General features: G+C 38.9%; 1 protein-coding gene across 1 annotated transcript in view; it reads left to right on the forward strand.

Moving 5' to 3' along the window:
- The window catches only part of MALT1 (MALT1 paracaspase), a 45586-nt gene that overhangs the window by 14710 nt on the left and 7002 nt on the right, over positions 1–23874 (forward strand). Inside the window, exons 4-14 of the mRNA XM_014546925.1 lie at positions 85–244; positions 1950–2128; positions 2562–2658; positions 3496–3528; positions 5889–5915; positions 9239–9271; positions 13721–13924; positions 19096–19273; positions 20022–20096; positions 20890–21017; positions 22731–22880. Coding sequence (XP_014402411.1) covers positions 85–244; positions 1950–2128; positions 2562–2658; positions 3496–3528; positions 5889–5915; positions 9239–9271; positions 13721–13924; positions 19096–19273; positions 20022–20096; positions 20890–21017; positions 22731–22880 — 1264 coding nt within the window. The remainder of the gene's footprint in view (positions 1–84; positions 245–1949; positions 2129–2561; positions 2659–3495; positions 3529–5888; positions 5916–9238; positions 9272–13720; positions 13925–19095; positions 19274–20021; positions 20097–20889; positions 21018–22730; positions 22881–23874) is intronic.

The following is a 23874-nucleotide window of genomic DNA, read 5'->3' on the forward strand; positions in this document are numbered from 1 at the left end:
TATAAAGACATCCATTTTGTACAGCACATTTTATAAGGAGTGTTGCTGAGTCATTCACTGATGTTCTCTGTCATTATTTCACAGATTCCAAACGGAAATGCATCAGAACTTATTTTTAACACAGTGCATGTAAAAGATGCAGGCTTTTATGTCTGTCGAGTGAATAATAACTGCACCTTTGAATTCAGCCAGTGGTCACAACTGGATGTGTGTGATGTCACAGAACTAACAGAAAGCTTCCAGGGTAAGTAAGTTGAATGTTGAGAAGGAAATTACCTTATTTTCACTTATTTTAAATGTTTGCTTTTAAATAATTTCAAGTATCAAAATATCACAAAAAGCTCACATATGTACTGCACCCAGAATAAGGTCGGCAGTTGTTAAGATTTTATCCTGTGTACTTAGATTCTCTTCTCTACGGATGTATACACACACACACACACACACACACACACACACACACACACACACACACAAATACCTTCAGATGACAGAACTCTTCTCAGTCTGGCCCTGCTGATGACCTCTTCCAACTTGGATTTGAATGTCTCTGGTTTTAGAGGAGGAAAAAATCTAATACAGTCTTGCTCACTTTTTAAAAATATTTATTTTTATTGATTTCAGAGAGGAAGGGGGAGAGATAGAAACATCAATGATGATAGAGAATCATTGATCAGCTGCCTCCTGCATGCCGTACTGGGGATCAAGCCCACAACCGGGGCATGTACCCTGACCAGGAATCGAACCATGGCCTCCTAGTTCATAGGTCAACACTCAGCCACTGAGCAACACCGGCCAGGCACAGTTTTGCTCACTTTACAGTTTCTTTCTACACTGTACATTTTTCTCCCACGTAACTGTATTACTCCTAAAAAATCGTGTTGTGGAATAAAACTAGAGTGGATGTTGACATAAAAGGGCATATAGCATATCATTTGCTGCAATAAAACATTTCATTGAACTGTTTTTCTACTCTTTGTCATTCATCTTTTTAGTCCAGTAACTGGTATTGATCAAGGAAAAATCAAGTCTACTCTAAAGAGTAACCATCAGACACTGTTTTATTTATTCACACACATAGTCAAGACCATATCCTTTGTCATTTTTGCCCAAAAAAAGAATAGGAGGGAAACAGGCTTTTGTTACTAGTCTGACTCATTCTTCCCTCTCAATTTAGCCTTTCCTACACCTAAATAAATAAACCATCTCTAAAAATAGTCATGATTAATTAAGAGAGTTATTTATCTTTCTAGAATATTTCTGTGCATGTAATAAAATTTACTATGGTTATAAATACAATCTTATTCATTCAGCAAATATTATTAATCACCTGCAATTTGTGAGACTGAATTTCATGATGGAGACCTGGTATTGCATAACATTGACAAGCCCTCTGTCCCCAAGGAACTTAAAGAGTAACAATGAGTGTTCAGTAAATGATGTTTTCTGATATCTGCCTTGGGAGGAAATGCTAGTGATTATCCATCCATATTTATTCAGTGCTAATAACAGAACTCCTTTTTGCAATAATTTAAATCAGAGTGAAGAATGTAGATCTTTCTGTGAACGTGAATGTCACTCAAGATATTAATAAGTTGTTTGCCCCCTCCAGAGAGATTCTGTGGCCAAACACATTTGGAAGCCACTTGAGCTCTTTTCCCCTCTTACATGCACAATGCATACTAACGCTTTGAAAGCTCGACAAGTTCTGCAATTTAAAAAATCTGTTAACTCCGGATTTTCTGAATGTATTTACCCACCACATTCTTTTATCCAGACAGCATTTCTTAATATTTCTAAAAATGCTGTAGTTTTATGAAACATTGCTATTAAAGATTGTAAAAATGAAGGATGAACTTGAAAACTCATTTACTTTTATAAATTATAGGGGAAAATTTTATTTTTAACTTAGAGATTTTATGTTTATGATGCTTTTCTTTTAATTTAAGGAAGTTTGAATGGCATCTCTGAATCCAAGTTGCAAATCTGTGTTGAACCAAGGTCCCAAAAGCTGATGCCAGGCAGCACATTGGTCCTGCAGTGCGTTGCTGTTGGAAGCCCTATTCCTCACTACCAGTGGTTCAAAAATGAATCACCCTTAGTGCATGAGACAAAGAAGATATTCATGGTATGAAATTGGTTTTCGGGGCATTTTTTGTTCTAATAAGTAAAATAAACAGTGTAATAAAAAATTAAGGTGAACATTAAAATTCATCTTTGTAGAGGGTGTTTTTATGTTTTCAGTATTTTTGTTTCAAGTCCTTGTTATTTAATATTAATTGACTTGTATATTTGCAAAATTTCCAGAAAATAACACCAGCCCACATCTAAGGGCTTATACTAAAATGTCAAATGTAGTATTACACCAAACTCATCATAATTGGATTTATTGTGTCATTTGCTAAAATTTATTCTTAATCTAATGAATGGCAATAATTCAGCTGTCTAAAGCATTCTGAAATTTTATTGTAATAATTTTTTAAAATACAAAATAACTTTTTCTCCAAGCCAATTTAAATTAAAATTGAGGAGGAAATGTGTGTGTTCTGATATTGATATAGGTGCCTTATGTGGAGTTGGAACATCAAGGAACCTATTGGTGTCGTGTACATAATGATCGAGACAGTCAAGATAGCAAGAAGGTAGAAATCATCATAGGTAAGCAGTGTTACTCAGTGTTCTGACAAATGGAGTATAATAGAAACTATATAAAATAAAACACTTCAGCAGTGGAAATTCTACTAATTACCCCCTTCTACTTAATGGTGTGATAAGTATCAGGAGTTAACATTGTACATATAGATATTTGAGAGAACACATACTAAATTCATAATCTAGCTTTATATACTACTAGAGGCCCGATGCATGAAATTCGTGCAAAGGGCTTGGCCCTCACAGCCCGGCTGCCTCGGCCAGCCCTCACCGCCCCGGCTGGCCCTCACAGCCCCTCGCAGCCTCAGCTGGCCCTCGCAGCCCTGCGCAGCCTTGGCCAGCCCTCACAGGCCTGGCTTCGTCTGGGAGGTTGTCCGGATGGTCATTCTACTGTTCGGTCTAATTAGCATATTAGCTCTTTATTATATAGGATGACCAGATAGTACTAGAAAAATAGTTTTTTATTTAGACTTTTTGGTTATTTTTGAATTTTACAGTTTATTTTAAACATTTATGGCAAAAAAATGTATTAAAACTTTAATTATAAAGAACTTGATTTCATGGAAAAAGATTTTTAAGAAAACATTTTTAAAAAACAAACATCACAGACATGTGAAGGAGAGAATGATCAATCAACAATCCCATTACGAAGTACATAATTTGGGAATTTGTTTTATTTGAGCTTAATGCATTTATAGTTATGTTGTTAATAGTAAGAGGTGTTGATGCATATGTTGGTTTGCCAACATATTTCTGTGATACTTATCTCTCTGTTTGCTTGATGGCTGCCCTTCCTAAGATCATGAATTACAATATATTCACATTTGTTTTCTCTGGAACAAGGAAGAACAGATGAGGCAGTGGAGTGCACTGAAGGTAGTGTAATCTTTGGTTTGAAACCAGATATCCTGCATGCTGGCTCCTCTTGGGACTGGTGGCGTGCTCTAGCCTACTGAGTGCAGTGATGGAAAAAATACTAGCTATAAGAAATCATTTCACTCGAAGGATATTGTATCTTAGTCTTTGAGGGTTTGTAAAGTGCCACAGACACTGCTAAACTGACACATTATTAAAATAACTACTATTCAGTTGATTTTCTACTCTACTAGTATATAAAAATAAACTTCCTGCATAACATCTTATGAATAGCAAACATTTGCAATTAATTCTTAATGCTAATTTTTATCTTTATAAAAATTGTGAAAAAATATAGATTGCTATATTGTCATGGAGACTTGTTCAGATTTCTTATCTATTCTTCAGCCATGATAATATGCCTCTTTTTGAATGTGGTTTTTCTAAAAGTTTCAGGACAGATTATTATTGTTTAACACATGTTTTATCAAATATTAAATACTCAGTTTGTTTCAATATAAAATTGATATGACCCATTTTTGAAGCTACAAGGCCATCTACCATGTCACCTTTACCATAATATATAAAGAGAATTGAAAATCTCTTTCAACATAAGTTTCTAATTTGTTCTAATTAACCAAAGCATTGTACATAAGTTGTAATAAGTAAATTTTAAAACTTAAGTTCCCTCAGTATGATATCACATTGTTTTACAAAATTAGGTTTGTGGATAGCAAAGTATTTTTTCAATTTCTGCCTCTTTAAACTATAACCTTAGGCTCTACTTGGGAAAAGAAAATCATGTTAAATCTTATGTTTCCTGGTTTTCTTGTTCTTTGTATCACTATGGTGTCACTCTGAAATACTATAAGTACTATTTTCATCCTAATACATAATTGTGAACGTGATTTCTCTAGCATAAGACGATTTCAATCCTGTCGTATTTGGACCCTTTTTGAGGGAAGCTACATGAAGAAATACTAACCAACTCCTCTTTCTTTTCTTTCCCCTTTTTTGCCTAATTGCATTATTTTGAAAACTTCCTAACATTGGAGACTTCTAAGAGTAAATAAATAAATAAAACCAGCATTGCTGTTTTGATTGGCTTCAGGGTGATGCTTGTAAATTATCACCTGTTGTGATGCTTCTTTATCTGCAAGATTCTCCCTATAATTTTTGTAGTAACAAACACACTGTTAAATAATAATTTTCAAATAAATCTGTTCAGAACACTTGGAGATGAAAATCCAACCATGAAACTACTCCAGAAATTTCAGATGGAAAAATTAGACCCAACTTTTTTTTCTAAAAGATATACAAAATTGAGACCTTTTATAATTGGTGGGTTGACTCATGTCATGAAAAGTGTCCTAATATCATACCTTTTTTACCCATGGAACATGATGTTACTGACCTAAGTAATCAGAAATGAGAGAAGTCAGTAAGATAAAAGGGAAAAGAAATTGTACATAGCCATATACTCTAGCTCATGCTACTCATTAATTGATTTTATATCACATATAAGAATAAGTTCTACCTACCATCTTATGAATAGTATAACAAAGATGACTATAATGTCATGATATTGGCTTAGATGATGTCCTTTAGCCAGGGGGTGCAGGTTAACAATTCTGAAACCACTGTGCCTCCAAAAGCACATTACACCAATCTAACCATGAGAAGAACCTCAACACATCCCACCTGAGAGACATTCCACATAATACCTCACCAGTAATTCTCAAAAATGTCAAGGTCATCAAAAGCAAGGGAAGTCTGAGAAACTGTCACAAGAAAGAGGAGCCTATGGCGACTTAAGCAAATGTAATGTGGTGCCCTAATGGGTCTTGGAACAAAAAAGAACATTAACGGTTATGACAAATATACCTTCCTAACATAAGATGTTAAAAATAGGGAACTGGTGTATGGGTGTTTACCTGAATTCTATATTCTCTTCACATTAGTTCTATAAATCTTAAGCTGATCTAAAATTAAAAGTTTATTTAAAAAGAAAAGATCATTTGAGATTAACTAGTTTCAAGAAGTTTATGATTGAGACTACAAACAGACCTATCTCTTGATTGCTTTTGTTCCATAATTGGACAGAATACCTAAAACTTTGAACAAATTGTGAATGAATCTGTTTAGCCTTTTGTCACTTAATGAAAGTAATAATGGCTTAGAAGTCCTAAATGATATCCACAACATTATACTTTCCTATTCAGTTTTGCATGGCTTCTGGTAATATATTTGAAAAGTTTTAAACTATTGAAACATTTTAACATGATTTAATAACTCAAAACCTTCTTTGATTAGCCTTACTATTTGTGCTAAATTGGCATTTAAGCTATTTAAAGCTAATCTATTTTTTAATTGAATTTCAGATGAATTACATCATCTTGGGCATCCTGGTGAGTAATATAAGCATAAAACATTAGTTTTATATTTTTAAGTTATTGAATATAATAATTTAAAGATACTATAGATATTTTTGCTATAGTAGTACTGGTAACATTTTTCTTTATTAAAATAATATGATTTAGGGTTGAAATTAGTACTTGCATGAAATACAATTTCATGCAAGTGAAAAGATTTAAAATATTCTAGATTGTAAGACTATATAAGGATAGAAAAGTATACTGAGGCCATACAAAATATGAATGCATTTTTTATCATTGTGAACTAGTCTATATCATAAAAAGACAGTTAATGGGGGAAGTGAGTAATTTTTCATTTGAAAGACAAGCAGCAGTCTTTAAAAGAGTAACAGGGTAACAATTCTGAACTTGCCAGACCCCTGGGACATTGTTCAAAGTTGCTCATTCATAGAACATACCAGAACTAGTTGGGTGAGATGTCTTTATTTGAAGTAAGAGGTGTGTTAGTGGGAATAATAGCCTATCTAATAAAAGAGTAATATGCAAATTAACCATCACTCCTCAGTCCGTCACAAAGATGGCTGCGGCCACAGAACTAGAGCAAGCAGGAGGCTTGCGTTGCCCCCGGCAATGGAGGAAGCCAAGCTTCCCGCTTCTCCTGGCCGGCCCTGAGCTCTGCTCAAGGCTACGAAGTTTCAATTATAGAAGATAAATAAATCCCAGATACCTGCTTCCAGCCTGTGTGGCTTCAGCTAAGGGAGGGGCTGGGAGCCTCGGTTGCCAGGGGCAACCCGACCTGGGCTCGGCTTAAGGCTACAACGTTTCAATTATAGAAGTTAAATAAATCCCAGATACCTGCTTTCAGCCCGCGGCCGTGGCCAGCCTGAAAACGGCCATCAGGCAGGCCCTCACTCAGGCTGGCCAGGCACCCCAGTAGGGCCCCCCCACCCTGAAGGGGCTGTGGCCAGCCTGCAAACGGCCATCAGCCCCTCACCCAGGCTGGCCAGGCACCCCAGTAGGGCCCCCCCACCCTGAAGGGGCTGTGGCCAGCCTGCAAACGGCCATCAGCCCCTCACCCAGGCTGGCCAGGCACCCCAGTAGGGCCCCCCCACCCTGAAGGGGCTGTGGCCAGCCTGCAAACGGCCATCAGCCCCTCACCCAGGCTGGCCAGGCACCCCAGTAGGGCCCCCCCACCCTGAAGGGGCTGTGGCCAGCCTGCAAACGGCCATCAGCCCCTCACCCAGGCTGGCCAGGCACCCCAGTAGGGCCCCCCCACCCTGAAGGGGCTGTGGCCAGCCTGCAAACGGCCATCAGCCCCTCACCCAGGCTGGCCAGGCACCCCAGTAGGGCCCCCCCACCCTGAAGGGGCTGTGGCCAGCCTGCAAACGGCCATCAGCCCCTCACCCAGGCTGGCCAGGCACCCCAGTAGGGCCCCCCCACCCTGAAGGGGCTGTGGCCAGCCTGCAAACGGCCATCAGCCCCTCACCCAGGCTGGCCAGGCACCCCAGTAGGGCCCCCCCACCCTGAAGGGGCTGTGGCCAGCCTGCAAACGGCCATCAGCCCCTCACCCAGGCTGGCCAGGCACCCCAGTAGGGCCCCCCCACCCTGAAGGGGCTGTGGCCAGCCTGCAAACGGCCATCAGCCCCTCACCCAGGCTGGCCAGGCACCCCAGTAGGGCCCCCCCACCCTGAAGGGGCTGTGGCCAGCCTGCAAACGGCCATCAGCCCCTCACCCAGGCTGGCCAGGCACCCCAGTAGGGCCCCCCCACCCTGAAGGGGCTGTGGCCAGCCTGCAAACGGCCATCAGCCCCTCACCCAGGCTGGCCAGGCACCCCAGTAGGGCCCCCCCACCCTGAAGGGGCTGTGACCAGCCTGCAAACAGCCATCAGCCCCTCACCCAGGCTGGCCAGGCACCCCAGTGGGACCCCCACCCTGATTCGGGACACCCTTCAGGGCAAACCAGCCAGCCCCCACCCGTGCCCAGGCCTGTATCCTATATAATAAAAGGGTAATATGCAAATTGACCCTAACAGCAGAACAACTGGGAATGACTGGTCACTGTGACACACACTGACCACCAGGGGGCAGACGCTCAATGCAGGAGCTGCCTCTGGTGGTCAGTGCACTCCCACATGGGGGAGCTCTGCTCAGCCACAAGCCAGGCTGACGGCTGCCAGTACAGCGGTGGTGGCGGGAGACTCTCCCGCCTCCTCAGCAGCGCTAAGGATGTCCGACTGCAGCTTATGCTTGCTCCCCGCTGGCAAGTGGACATCCCCCAAGGGCTCCCGGGCTGCCAGAGGGATGTCTGACTGCAAGCTTAGGCCCAATCTCCCGAGGATCGGGCCTAAGCCAGCAGGTGGACATCCCCCAAGGGGTCCCAAACTGCGAGAGGGCACAGACTGGGCTGAGGAACCCCCCCCCCAAGTGCACAAATTTTTGTGCACTGGGCCTCTAGTGCATTATATAAATAAGTAGTTGGTCAGTAACCATTAAGAAATTGACTGTTGGCAGGAATATTCATCCTTCTTCAGCCAATTATTTTTTTATTGATTTCAAAGAGAAAGGGAGAGAGGGAGAGAGAGATAGAAACATCAATGATGAGAGAGAATCATTGATTGGCTGCCTCCTGCACCCCCCCCCTGAGGATCGAGCCCACAAAGATAGAAACATCAATGATGAGAGAGAATCATTGATTGGCTGCCTCCTGCACCCCCACCCTGAGGATCGAGCCCACAACCCAGGCATGTGCCCTGACTAGGAATTGAAACGTGATCTTCTAGTTCATAGGTTGACACTCAACCACTGAGCCATGCCGACTGGGCTCTTTGCCAATTTTAATCAGAACAGATTTCTAAACAAGTTCAGCCAAAGAGAAAGCATTAAGTGAGATGACAGGCAGAGTAAGAGTGAGGACTCTGGCCCTAATCGGTTTGGCTCAGTGGGTAGAGCGTCGGCCTGAGGACTCAAGGGTCCCAGGTTCGATTCCGGTCAAGGGCATGTACCTTGGTTGCAGGCACATACCCAGTAGGGAGTGTGCAGGAGGCAGCTGAATTGATGTTTCTCTCTCATCAATGTTTCTAACTCTCCCTCTCCCTTCCTCTCTGTAAAAAAATCAATAAAATATATATATTTTTTAAAATCCTCAACAAAAATGATAGCAAACTGAACCCAACAACTTATACGAAAAAAAAAAAAATCTGGGAATCTTAAAATCATAAGTTAGCTATTAGAAACCATATTCTGTCTTTTAATGCCACTGACGGTATTCACTGTTTTTATGTATCTCTAACCCTGGAAAAAAAATATATCATTATGGAAAATAACACCTTATTTCTTTGCATTTTTATTTTCTTATAGATAATAAAGAGCAAACAGCTGACCAGCCTTTGGGTGAGTAAAGCTTTAAAATACCTGCTCAAAATATAATTATACATATATCTCTTTTATGATGAGCATAAAGGAATTTAAGCTATTTCAATTTGACAACTTTTATAAATACTTGAATGATATTGAGACCAAATGGTTTATTTTGGATATTTGTAAAATAAATTATAGAACAGGAGACTTAAAATTATTTTGAATTCAATTTCTGGGACCAAGTCAATTTCTGTAGAATGATTTCTTTGTTTTGGCAACATGCAAACAGACATGTATGTTACATAGAGGTGAGTAATACTATCTTTCGGTGGGGTTAGATTAGAAAAGCAGCAGAGAGGTTGCAGTAGCTGTTCTGTATTTTGAAGTATAAGTAGGAGAAGGGCCTTCCAAACAGAGGGACCCTGAAATCCTAAGTGCTAAGAAATGAGACTGTTGAATTTGGGGAACTGCAAGTAACACACCTTGCTCTGGAGCATAAAGAGAAGGAAGCGAGAGAAGAAGGGTGAGACTAGATCTTCAGGAGCCGCGTTTCTCATTTATGCCATTGGAAGGAACTTTTTAGTGGAGGAGTGAATGAGATGTATCTCTCCCAAAGCCAGTCTTGTATTGGTGTAGAAAGTAAAGTAGTTAGAGATGTTTTGCTTAGGAGAACAATTAAGACACTGTTGTAATAGTCTGAAGAAGAAATGAGAATCTAAACTAGGCTTATCAATGAGAATGCAGAAGACAAGAACAAATTCAGGAGATCTTTAGGAATCAGTAAGCTTTTTTGTCATCTTGCTATAGGGTATAAAATACAGAGGAGAATCACCATGCCTGCTAGGATCCTTGCTTGGACCTGTAGGTGGGTAGTGACACGGTCCATTGAGTTGGAGAATATAGATTCAAAAGCAAGCTTCAGAGGACAGATGACTATCAGTTGGGACCTAACCAGTTTGAGGTATTTGTGTCACATCTAGGTGACAGTATACAGCAGGCAATTGTATACATGGATCTGGAACTCTATGGAGAGGCCAGGATTGGAGATATAGATATAAGTGTCATTAGCATAGATATGGAAGTTAAAACCAAGGGGCAGAAAACATGAGGTTGCTGCAGGCCACAGAGAAAAGAGCACAAAACAGGCTGACCTTTTGGGAGGGGCATGCCGTGTTTTTTAACAATCATAATCAGTTGCCACTGATCAGATATCATAAAAATTCAGATTTCTAGGTTCTTATGAAAAGTGGTAGCTGTCAGTTGTGTCTAAATAGTGGCTGCCCTTTTCAAGAGGCATGCGCTCCCCTGTTTTACTGTTGTGAGCTTTTGGTCTACTTCACTCTCTCCTTCTCCTCCTTCCCCATGCTGCGTTACCATGTAGCTGATTTCTTTGCATGGATCCCCAAACTGAAAGCTGCCAGACTTCTTCAGGTTGAGACTCAGAACTAGCGGAGTGTCACACCACATTATGTAGTTCAAAGTGAATCACAGGGTAGCCCAGATTTGGGGTTAGAGGCTGGTGACTGGAGTGGGAGTGACTACACTATGTGAGAGCAAGGACACTGTGTCTCATTGGGGGCCGTCTTTTACTGAAGTTGGAAAGGCAGGCATGAGCTAGAATATGAATGGCTTTGTTTGCCAGATAAGGATTTTTTGCTATATTTTGTAGGACACAGAGAATAAAAGATTTTACTCATAAGACCAACAAGGACTGTATATTCAACCAGTCAGATTTGATCTTAATACTCAATTTTTGACAGATGATCAAAGATTTTCTTTAACAAATATTTACATAGCACTAAATATGTGCCAGACCCTTTTCCAGGTACTTATGAATATTAATCCATTTTAGATAAAATGAGTAACACACCAGTAGATTATTAGACATAGAATTAATGATATAACACTGTACCAATTTTTAAAGAACACATTGCATTGAGCTTTGGAAAATGTCTAGGATCATGTAGTTAAATACATTTCTGAAGTGGTTTTATTCTGTTGCTTAATCAACTTGGATTTGTGTTTCCTTTTTCCAGTAAGTGGTTTGTGTTCAAGAAATTGTGGGTGGCTCTTACAGTAAATGTTTTTCTATAGAAAGTTTCTTCCATTTATATTATCACCTGAAAAACATCATAAATTGCTTATATGGTTGTTATTTTGAAGTTTTCTTTCATTCCTCACTCTTATCTTCTCAACTTCTAATTTTACTGTTTCGTCCTTTATCATATTTCTAAACTCTGACTTTTCCTTTCCTTCCTACAACTAATTTACTGAAATGTGTTTGTCATCTCTCATTTCGACCACTGCCGTCTGCTTCTCTATTCTAAATCTTCTCCAGTCCGCCTGTCATTCAGGAACTGTTTTACAAGTAGATTGGACAAGGTAAGATTTATTTACTCATCATTTTTATTACCATTTATTTCAAGAAAAATGCTCAAAGACATTTTAGAAGCTAACTATTAAAAATTATCACGAGGGAACATATTTTGAAGTGTTATGGTCAATTATGAATACATGCATTTCAAAGTACATAGTTCTTAGATTATTAAACTTTTCCACTTAGTGCTATACCAAGTGTTCTTGCAATCAGATAGCAAAACCAATGAAACAAGTATTGATATTAGCAGAAACAGCCTATCATTCATAGTTTGACAACTGTTTTTTCCCCCAAAGACTCCAGTGGTTTTTTTTCCTTTTACATACCTTCTAGTTGTTTTCTGCCAATAAAACCTATTTTAGGATAGATTTTAAAATTAAATTATCATAATATTCCACCAAAAAACCCACTATGATTTACAAACACTTTATACCTGAATATCTTTCGGAACCTCATGATTTGGGCCATGATGGTGTAAGCCAGAGACAACACATCTCTTCTTTCTTAGAAGTAGATTGTACTGAGCCCTTCTCTGCATTGAGCTTGGGTGTGTGTTCTAACAGGGCTGTTTGGACTCATCAGCAAATGCACTGAAAATGTTCTTTCTATGGATTAGCCAGCTAATAGTCTTACCATATAGTGATTACCTTGGTCTGGTTTATTTAAGAAGAAACTTTTTAAAAAGGAAATACAATGATGTTAAGTTTTATACAAATAATCAGCAATGTGATTATTTGTGCTTATTCATAAGAGTAGTATTCATAGCCATTTCTAAATAAACTACTTAGCAGCACTTTGTGACAGAGGTTGGTCACCTAGTCCTGGCCTGTGTCAGAGGAGGTGGCCTGCAGTCCTGCCCAGTGTGGCTCTTCAGCCAGTTGGCAGGTGCTGCCCAATGCTCTTGTGACTCCATCTCCCCTGCTCCCTCTGTCTCCTTCACAGATTCACACTGTAACATCCGCAGCAAAAACATTGTAACAGGTTCCTACAGTCGTAGCATGGTCTCAAGTATTTAATTTTTAATCTGACCCAAACTAACAAAGGTACAATTTTGAAGACCTCTTAAGCACTAAGCTATGTCCAGCCTTCCACAGCTGTTTTTGGATAAGCTATACACCTGATTAAGCTAGCTGATAGTTTTTTAAGGCATTGGTGGAGATCTTTTTGTCCCTTAAAAACAGAAAAATTCTTTGTATAAGAATACAACTTTGAACAAAGTCTCAGTGCACTAAGGTCAGAAAATAAACTGTTAAGGCATTTATACAGTTCGGCCGGTGTGGCTCAAGGGTTGAGAGTAGACCCATGAATCAGGAGATCACAGTTCCATTCCCTGTCAGGACACATACCTGGGTTGCAGGCTCAATCCCTGGTAGGGGGTGTGCCAGGGGCAGTCAATCCATGATTCTCTCTCATCATCGATGTTTCTCTCTCTCTCTTGCCCTCTCCCTTCCTCTCTCTGAAATAAAAAAATATATATTTAAAAACAAAACACATATTCTTACAAAAGTCTTCGCATATCCCTAAAGTAACTGCATCTCACCCAAATGGGAAAAAAAAAATTTTAAGGCCAAGAGAAGACAATATGTCACCTAAAAAAATACAGATGCAGTACTTGTTAAGCTGCTGCTTTTCTGTCCTCTTTGGTATTTCTCCTTACTTGCTCTGTTTCAAATTCTTCCTGTTCCTCTTTTTCTTTAGTTTAGCATCTTCCATTGTCAGCAAAACAGAACCTAATTTGATGAGAACCCAATTTCAAACATACCTTGTTAAAATTTGCTCTAAAAGCCTAGTTGAATTATAATAATATTCTTGTTGTACTTCAATAAAAGTATACTTTTATATTAGTTATCAGTATATTTCATATGCAGCTAATAAATATCTTTTGCCTGGTTCTCAAAAGTCTCAATAAGTTTAATTTCAGTTGTTTGATTTATTAGCTTTTGTCGTCCTCCGTATGTTGGTCTGCTGCATAAAGTGATCATCCTAAGATGAAATTAAATAATAAGGAACTCCTATTTGTAAAGCGTACTTTTTATTATAATGATACCACTTCCATGGGTCTTATTTTAATTCTTATATCCTTCTTTAAATCCCTTTTTTAACAGCTAAGGACAAGGTTGCCCTTTTGATAGGAAACATGAATTACTGGGAGCACCCCAAGCTTAAAGCTCCTTTGGTGGATGTGTATGAATTGACCAATTTGTTAAGACAGCTGGATTTCAAAGTTGTTTCACTGTTGGATCTGACTGAATATGAGATGCGCAACGCTGTGGATGAATTTTTACTACTTTTAGACAAAGGAGTGTATGGTAAGATATTTATAATCTTCATTTTAATAATTATCCACTATTTTTTCATTGAACAAGTTAGATTAAGAGTTAAAAATCAGAGAAAGATGCAATACATACACTGTTGAATTGAAGAGTTTTATTGTAAAAGGTAATAGATTTGGTCTTTATGCTATAGTTCCATATGAATAACTAATTAGCTTAGTGTCTTTACTTTCATGTTTTTTGTTTTGTCAAAACAATATTGTTCTTATTAGAATTCTTACCAATTTTAGGTAATTTTGCTTTTAATTGATGTCATCAATACAAATGACAGATTGTATACTCACATATGTGGGTCCATAGTGCTAATGGTGGTGGTAGAGGGTCTTCTAATGAGAGCACTGTGCTAGGTATGCTGCTCTTTAACTCAACTGAGACAAAAATAAATATCTGTAACTAGCTATATTCTTGGAAATCATATTCCCAAGAAATAAAATTCTCTAAAGATCTAATTTATAGGATTATATTTCTAACCGCATTAAATTTTTTGTCATTTATAAAGATATATATATGTTGTCCTTTTGTCCTTGAGTAATGGGATAGGTAATTAAAATAATAAGCAGTATTAGATATGGAATTTTTAAAGTACAATGATTTGATTTAGTTCATTTTACATAAAAACCTTAATCTCCTGCAATATAATTTGGATGTAGACTTTTATACAAATGCTTACACTTTTTATAAGTTATTTTGGGGCAGGCAAAAGGTATTTTGTTGAAAGTGCCTTCATTTCAGCGATTGCAGAGCTGGGCATATGGCAATGAAATAATGGGCCACGCTTAGCTTTGGAGGCTAAACTTTTACTCCACATTGCTTCTGTTCCCAAGACAAGCCTTTTAGAGCCAGGCGTGTTAGTGATACAGTGGGAGTGAAACCCCAGCTTTCTGCATGGCTGTCTCTAAGTAAGATCAGTTGTAGAAATGTTACCATTCCCACTGGAAATCAGAGCCTTTACAAAAGGTTTCCAGACCTACCTCTGTCCTGATTCGTTCGCATTGTTAATTTAATACATTCATTATGTTTGTACTGAGTTCCTATTATATCCATAGCCCAGATAAGGAACATGCTAGGTATTGAGGGACATCCAGAAAATAAGGAACATGATCTACTCTCAAATTGTAAGTCCCTTAATGTAGTGAGAAAAAAAAATGCTGTATATGGAGTCCAAACACCTACCAGCTGTATTATGTTAAACAAATCACATAATCTTTTTAAATTTAATTTTTTTTTATCTTATAGGGAGATAAATCATTTAAAGATTATTATATGGATTAAAATGGGATTGTGTATATGAAGGTGCTTTGAAAACCATTAAAATGTTATAAGATCAATGTCTTTATTGTGATCACTTTTTGTCAGAGAAATTAAATAGACATAGAACTGTAAAATGTCCGTAAAGCTAGTATGTGTTTAGAGTCAGCGTGCCGCAAGAGGGTCGAGTGTGTGAGAAGAGCAGAAACCAGGTGACAACTAGCTGAGGATTCGGAACTTATGTCGACATAACTCTGAGGATTGGTTAGATATGGGTAGATAGACAGGAGAGAGGGTGCCTTGAGCAGGAAAATGAAGGTAAAAAAAAATAAGCATACCTTTCTCTAGAAGCAGTAAAGAGACTGATAGGGAATAGTCATATTTTGAATACTTGATAGAGAAGTATAAATTTTATTCTTTTAAAGTGTACAGTTTAGTGGTTTTTAGTATGTTCACAAAGTTTTACATCAATCACCTAATTCCAGAACATTTTCATCACCCCAAAAAGAAGCCCCATATCCATTAGCAGTCACTCTCCATTCCTCCTTATCTCAAGCCCCTGGCAACAACAAATCTACTTGCTGACTCTAGGGATTTGCCTATTTGAGGCATTTCATAGAAATGGAATCATTCCATATGTGGCCTTTTGTATCTGGCTTCTTCCACTTAGCATGTTTTTAGGGTCCATCCATGTTGTAGCATTATCTTTATGGCTGGGCAATCTTTCATTATATGGATAGACCATCAGAAGATGGACCTTCAGGGTGTTTCCCTTTTTGGATATTATGAATAATACTGTGGTGAACATTCATATACACATTCTTGTGGGCATGTTTTCAGTTCTCTTGGCTAGGTAACTTGGAGTGGAATTGCTAAGTCATAGGATAACTCTGAGTTTAACTTTCTGAGGAACTGCCTAACTCTTTCCAACTTGCCTGCACTATTGTATGTTCTTGCCAGAAATAAATGAGGTTTCCAGTTCCTCTACATCCTTGCCAACACTTGTTATTGTCAGTCTTTTTTTTTATTATTATTATAACTATCCTAAGAAGTGCAAAGTGGTACCTTTATTCTGTTTTGAATCTCCCTAATGGCTAATGATGTTGGGCATCGCTTCATGTGCTTATTTGCCGTTTGTATATTCTCTTTGGAGAAATGTTTATTCAAATCCTTTGCCCATTTTTTACTTGGGTATTTGTCCTTTTAATTGTTGAAAATAAGAGCCCTTTATGTATTCTGGATACAAGCTGTACTTGTAGATATATGATTTGCAGATACTTTCTCCTATTCTCTAGGTCAGTGGTCGGCAAACCGCGGCTCGAGAGCCACATGCGGCTCTTTGGCCCCTTGAGTGTGGCTCTTCCACAAAATACCACATGCAGGCGCGCATGTACAGTGCGATTGAAACTTCGTGGCCCATGCGCAGAAGTCGGTATTTTGTGGAAGAGCCACACTCAAGGAGCCAAAGAGCTGCATGTGGCTCGTGAGCCGTAGTTTGTCGAACCGCAGTTTGCCGACCACTGCTCTAGGTTGTCTTTTCACTTGCTTGATCTTCGTTGCTTAGTGAATGAAACCCACTTCCTTTGTCATAATTTTTAAAATGCTCCCTATCTGTGTGCTCTTACTTTCATGTATGATTATTTAATTCCTTGCCAAAATAGTATTCTTCCTGTTAGCTGTCATTCAGGTCCAAGCCCTGTTTGCTGCTGTTCTCCCTACCTGCACTATACCTCTTTCCCTCTGCCTTTCCAGATTGTACTCTTTCTCCCAAGTTCATGTGTTTACTACCCCTCACACTTACATTCCTCTCTGTGCTTCACTCATATCACACAGGGCCTCCCTGATCGCTTAATTTATGGTAATAATTATGTGCTAATTTCCTTTGTTGTTTAACTAACAACATGAGCTTGCCTGACTGAGTTGCAAGAACTTCGGGGACAAGAACTTTGTCTTCCTTTTCTTTTTCATTTCCTGCAGTACCTACGTGATTATATTCAGGGTACACATGAGATCTAAATTAAACCCATACAGATTTAATGTGTTGTCTGTTTTGCCATATGAAAGAACCATTTTCGTTATTTTAATAAGAGTTTAAGTAGAAGACCTGGATCCTGTGTGTGTGTGTGTGTGTGTGTGTGTGTGTATGTGTGTTCAAAGCCATTCTCTGCTGGAGTTGGGCCTGTAACCACTATATTGGTGTTTTTGTTGTTCCCTATCTAAAGGCCTTTTTACTGTTAACTTTAGAATACTATATAAAGAAGTCTCATTCCAGAATCTAAGAGAACAAAATTAGTGGATTCTAGAGATTGCATGCTTAAGGGATATGTCTTCACAAGTACTTCTCTCAAATATTTTTATAAGGCAGCCCATCCTGATATTTTTGTTGTGTCTTTTTTTACAGCTAAAACAAACTTCTTTTCAAGAAAATCTTTAGAGTTGTTGGGTGCAGTTTTCATAGTATCATTTCTCAGTAAAGAAATCATGGCTCATCTATTGATTTCTGAAACTAACCCAAATTTTAGATTTTACTTCAAGAGACTCTAGATGAAAAATTAATGATATTTATATATCATAACATAAAAGAAGTAATAATTCATGAAATCAGATTTTCCTGCTCTTCTTAGAAAAAGTTGTTCATATTATCAGAACCCTTACTAATTGTATTGAAATGTCTGAAATGAAATAAGCCAGTCAGAGAAAGATAAATATCACATGATCTCACTCATTTGTGGAATATAATGAACAACATAAACTGATGAACAAAAACAGATTGAGAGTCAGAGAAGCATCGATCAGACCATCAAACCTCAGAGGGAAGGTAGGGGAGGGTTGGGGTAAGGGGGAGAGATCAACCAAAGGACTTGTATGCATGCATATAAGCCTAACCAATGGACACAGACACCAGTAAAGAAAAAAGAAAAGAAAAATAAATAAATAAATAAAACATGCTTCAAGACAGCATGTTGATGTTGGTTTAAAATAAAGTACTAAGCCCTAGCCGGTTTGGCTCAGTGGATAGAGCGTCGGCCTGCGGACTGAAAGGTCCCAGGTTCGATTCCGGTCAAGGGCATGTACCTTGGTTGCAGGCATATCCCAGGTAGGGGGTGTGCAGGAGGCAGCTGATCGATGTTCTCTCTCACTGATGTTTCTAATTCTCTATCCCTCTCCCTTTCTCTCTGTAAAAAATCAATAAAAATATATTTAACAAATAAAATAAAATACAGTACTAAACTTCTATTGCTCGTCCCCAGCTCACACCACTCATCCACACGACTTTGCAACTGTCCCCATGCGAAGCACATTCTCACTTGGAGATTCCTCCACCTGATCCCTAGAATGTGCTGCCCCTAATATTTAGCTTGTCCACCATGTGCTGTAGGCCACTGCTCACATGGCCCCATATTAGGGAGGCCTTCACTGACTACCCAAAATAAAACAGATAAATAGGAGTGTGCCCCAACCCACACTCCTTTTCACCTGCCCTGCTTTATAGTTCTCCATGGAACATGTTTTTTCTCCATCTGTCATACGTGTATTTATTTGTTTGCGTTCTCAAGATTGCCACTTCATGAAAGCAGGGTTTTTTGTCTCTGTTAGTAATCCTGAAGCCCGGACAGTGGCTGGCACAGAGTCTTCCCTTTAAATACTATCTGCTAAATGAATGAAAGAATTGAATAAACCAATTGTATGAATGGGCAAAAAACACAGTACCAAAATGAAGGCTGTTGCCAAAATAATTTTCAATGTGCATTTAGTTAACATTAACTGTATTTATAACTGGGAAACTCTTAAGTTTGCATTAACTTGAAGAAAATAAAAGTTATACTTTTTAAAGAGCGCTACATACATGTTCAGAGTACGATTTAGAATGAACTTTTGCCCCTTTTGCCCCTCTTCAGGATTATTATACTATGCGGGACATGGTTATGAAAACTTTGGGAACAGCTTTATGGTTCCTATTGATGCTCCAAATCCATATAGGTCTGAAAACTGTCTGTGTGTGCAAAACATACTGAAATTGATGCAAGAAAAAGAAACGGGGCTCAATGTGTTCCTGTTGGACATGTGTAGGAAAAGGTAAGCTGTCTCATCTTTATTCAGCGAAGCTTGTTGGAGTTAAACATCAACCTTGGCAAATTACATCTGTGGCAAACCTGCACGTGCTAAGAACCCCTTAAGTTTGTGAAGTGTAGAGTATAGATCGAGGCTGATTAAGAAGGAAACTAGAGGAAACTATATTTTCTCTGTGTGTATTTAATTATTTTAACTTTTTCCTATTTGCTGTAGGGCAAAAGTAAAGAACTGAAGGGTCTGGATATTTACTCATTCTACGAATGGTGCAGCTGCTCAGACGCCTCTAAGGCCACTGCAGTTATTCCTCTGGAAACTCATAGAAACAGCACCCCTAGTGCTGGGCACTGCTCACTCTAGTCAGTCCTGGTCTTGCAGATCCAGAGAGTTTAGCTGAACCAGATCCCATCTGTCCGCCCATGTTACTAAGGAAGGGAACTAATGATGATGCCTCTCAGAGTCGCACGTTTTGGCTTGCTGAGCATTGCCAGCCAAAATCCAATGCCAGAGTTCAAATGTAACTCCAGTGTAAATACTAACAAGAGAAAAGATGTCTCAACAGTGTAGGTGCCCTGGGTTAGTTTTGGTAGATATGTAGGTGATTGGATAAAGGAATTTTGAATCCATAATTTTTAATTATGTATAGTAGAGTAGTGTTATATTTTTATTACATTGTTACTTGTGCTCTTTTTAAAAATGCTGTTTAACTTTTTACCTTTGTATTTGGCCTTCTCCCCTCCTACCTTTTAAATAGAAATGACTACGATGATACCATTCCAATCTTGGATGCATTGAAAGTCACTGCCAACATTGTGTTTGGATATGCCACGTAAGAAACTTTTTTGTTTATATTTAAGATTCCTTTATTCTTTGTTATTTTTTTATTGTAGAATAGAAGCCTAGAAATATCCATAGACATATAGGAATTAATTTTCCTCCTCAATATTTTTAACATTTTAAAAAATACTTTTATTAATTTTTAGAGAGAGAGGAAGAGAGAGGGACAGAGAGAAACATCGATGTGAGAGTGAAACATCTGTCTCCTGCCTCCTGCACACCCCTTATTGGGGTTCAAGCCTGCAACCTAGGCATGTGCCCTGACAAGAAATCAAATTGGCAACACTTTGGTGCACTGGACAACACCCAACCAACTGAGCCATACTGGCCAGGGCTCCTTGATATTTTTTAAAATATATTTTATTGATTTTTTACAGAGAGGAAGAGAAAGGGATAGAGAGTTAGAAACATCAATGAGAGAGAAACATTAATCAGCTGCCTCCTTCACACCCCTACTGGGGATGTGCCCGCAACCAAGATACATGCCCTTGACCAGAATCAAACCTGGGACCTTTCATTCCGCAGGCCGACACTCTATCCACTCAGCCAAACTGGTTAGGTCTCCTTGATATGTTTTATAGCAATTTTAAATAACTTACTTTAGCACTTCATATCTTGGCACCTTTCTTTTTACTAAGCACCAAAGCATTTAGTTCCTGTGTAGAGGTTAACTCTTTAGTTAGGACATCATGCAAGAGGCAGGGAAGCAATTGAGGCTCATCAGTATTTACCCCACATGGTAAGTGTTTGCTTTGAAAACATTTTTTATTTTTGCTGTTTTTAAGGTGTCAAGGAGCAGAAGCTTTTGAAATCCAGCATTCTGGATTGGCAAATGGAATCTTCATGAAATTTTTAAAAGACAGATTATTGGAAGACAAGAAAATTACTGTGTTACTGGATGAAGTTGCAGAAGGTAAAATAAAAAGAAAGCTACTCAGGGTTTTCTGTGTGGTAATTATTTTATTCCTATTGTGCAGGTTTGAAATTAATACTTATTTTATAAAATAATTTTTAATGTCATGCTCAGCAACACTCCTATTTAATTCCTTCCTTCTCTCTTGACTTAGCCACATGCCACCTGTGCAGCGCTACTTGAACTACAAGGCTGACCCCAGACATGATGAGAAATGAATAAAAATTGATCCTCACAGCTCTTTACCTTGTTTCTATGCCTAGTGCCTCATGCTGCCAAGTTTATTTGTTTGCAAAAGAATTATTCAACCACCATTCTCTCAGCATCAGACAGATGAAACTTTACAGAAATTTTGAGGCCCTAGTGGAAAAAAACTGGGTTCATTTTTTTTCTTGATGAACTTAGTGGTTTTAAATTTTTGCTTTAACACATTAAGCGCCAAGCCTGTTTGTCTTCCTTTCCGTTTCAGTCACCGGTGACTGACATGGCGCTTAACGTGTTAAGGACATGATCCTAGAGATCTAACACCAGGTCTTTCATTTCCTTCCACTCCCTTCCCTGTCAGCCCAGTACATGCTGTGCTTGGGTCAGGTACTAAATAGGAAGTGTTACACCAGTAGATTGACATGTATTTTTTGAAATATCATTTTATAAGCCGTATCAAAAAGAAGGCAATTCTTTTGCAAACTAGTTACTGGAGTTTCATGTTCCAAAGATGGCAGTTTGAATATAAAGTGTCTGAATGCTTCACTAACAGCTGTTAGTCACATTTGTTTATTGTCATGTTTTTCTCAGTGCAGACCTGTTAGCTGGGTCACTTGACTTAACCACTTTCCCATTCAACATAGACAGCTGGGGCTCAGACCTCCTTCAACCAAACAAGTTCTGCTTTTATCTGTTTTACATATTGAGCTTCTATTTAAGCTCTTATTTGAAGAAAAGTTGCCGCTGCTTAAAAAAAAAGCCTTTGAAAGTATGTCAGTTATTTTCAAACAGATCTATGAAGGTGCTTCAGAAACTTTAAAATGGTTTATTCTAATTTTGTATTTTAAATATAATTTAACTATTTTAAAAACTTAATAAAAAGCATCAGTTCACCCATATATGATATATACCAAGCATATATATGGCATAACATTTGTGTTAAGTTCAGAACCTAAAACTTGGACACACACTGCTTACCAACACCTCCACCTGAGTAGAAACGTGCGTGGGAGGATGCACAGTACCTGGGGTAATGGCCGGCGGGCAGTGGCGGTGCCTTAACCCTGCTGGTGGTTTTAACACATAATTTCCTTTGTTAAAAATAAATCTGTGGTAAAGACAGGATATCTTAACTTTCTCATAGATGTGTAGTCATGTTTACTAACTAAATCTATTTCTCAGCAGAGTATAGTTCAGTGAAGAAATATACTTTTCAGCTCTTTGTGAATTTCAAGGCTTAGAATATTACTAGTAAGGGTGCATTATTAGAATTATAGGAGATAAAAGCTAGAGAGGGGCCTTTAGAAGCGAGCCGGTTCAGTAATTTTATGTTTGCTCCCTGTCACACCCTGGCCATGCCTGACACACTTAGGTGCTTAGTAAATATTGGTTGAGCATAAATGCTATTGAGAACATAACCTAGTGTATGGGAGAGTTCTTGACCTAAGTATTTAAAAGGTAATGGAAGGATTATGTTCTAAAAAATAATATTTACTTCTTATCTTTTAGATATGGGTAAATGCCATCTCACCAAAGGCAAACAGGCTCTAGAGATTCGAAGTAGCTTGTCTGAAAAGAGAGCACTGACTGATCCAATACAAGGAACCGCGTACTCTGCAGAGTCTCTGGTGCGGAACCTCCAGTGGGCCAAGGCACACGGTACAGCAAGGGCTGCTTTTTGTGAGCTCTTTCTAGAATGTGTTTATATTAAATCATAAAGTTTTTCCTCCTAATTATACAGCTTTCCTCCCATTAAAAAGAAAAAAAAAGTATTGATTTTTAAAGAGAGAGGAAAGGGGAGAGAGAGAAACATCAAAACATTTATCAGCCCTAACCGGTTTGGCTCAGTGGATAGAGTGTCGGCCTGCGGACTGAAGGGTCCCAGGTTCGATTCCGGTCAAGGGCATGTACCTTGGTTGCGGGCATATCCCCAGTAGGGGGTGTGCAGGAGGCAGCTGATCGATGTTTCTCTCTCATCGATGTTTCTAGCTCTCTATCCCTCTCCCTTCCTCTCTGTAAAAAAACAATAAAATATATTTTTTAAAAAAACACATTTATCAGCCCTACCTGGTTTGGCTCTGACCTGGGTAGAGCATCAGCCTGTGGCCTGAAGGGTCCCGGGTTTGATTCCAGTCAAGGGCACATGCCCAGGTTGCAGGCTTGATCCCCAGTAGGGGGTGTGCAGGAGGCAGCCAATCAGTGATTCTCTCTCATCATTGATGTTTCTATCTTTCTTTCCCTCTCCCTCTCTGAAATCAACAAAAATATATTTAAAAAATTTTTTTTGATCGGCTGCCCCCTAAACACCCCCTACCAGGGATCAAGCCTGCAACCCAGGCATGTGCCCTGACCAGGAATCAAGCCAGCAACCTTTTGGCGAAACAAAACTAACTGAGCTGCACCAGGCAGGGCCCTCCCAATTTTGCAGTGAAAATAATTTAGCCAATTGGACAAATATAAAACTGAACAAATGTTTTGGTTGCAGATATTACATTGATTTATTTGGTGTTGGAAATAGTATAGTATTTAATTCACTATTTTCACCATTGGCAAAATTAGAATATAATCATCCTATCTAATAAAAGAGAAACATGGTAATTAGCCATACCTCCGCTACCCTTCCCATTGGCTAATCAGGGCGATATGCAAATTA

Source organism: Myotis brandtii, unplaced genomic scaffold, assembly GCF_000412655.1.
Source record: "Myotis brandtii unplaced genomic scaffold, ASM41265v1 scaffold457, whole genome shotgun sequence".
Lineage (NCBI taxonomy): Eukaryota > Metazoa > Chordata > Mammalia > Chiroptera > Vespertilionidae > Myotis > Myotis brandtii.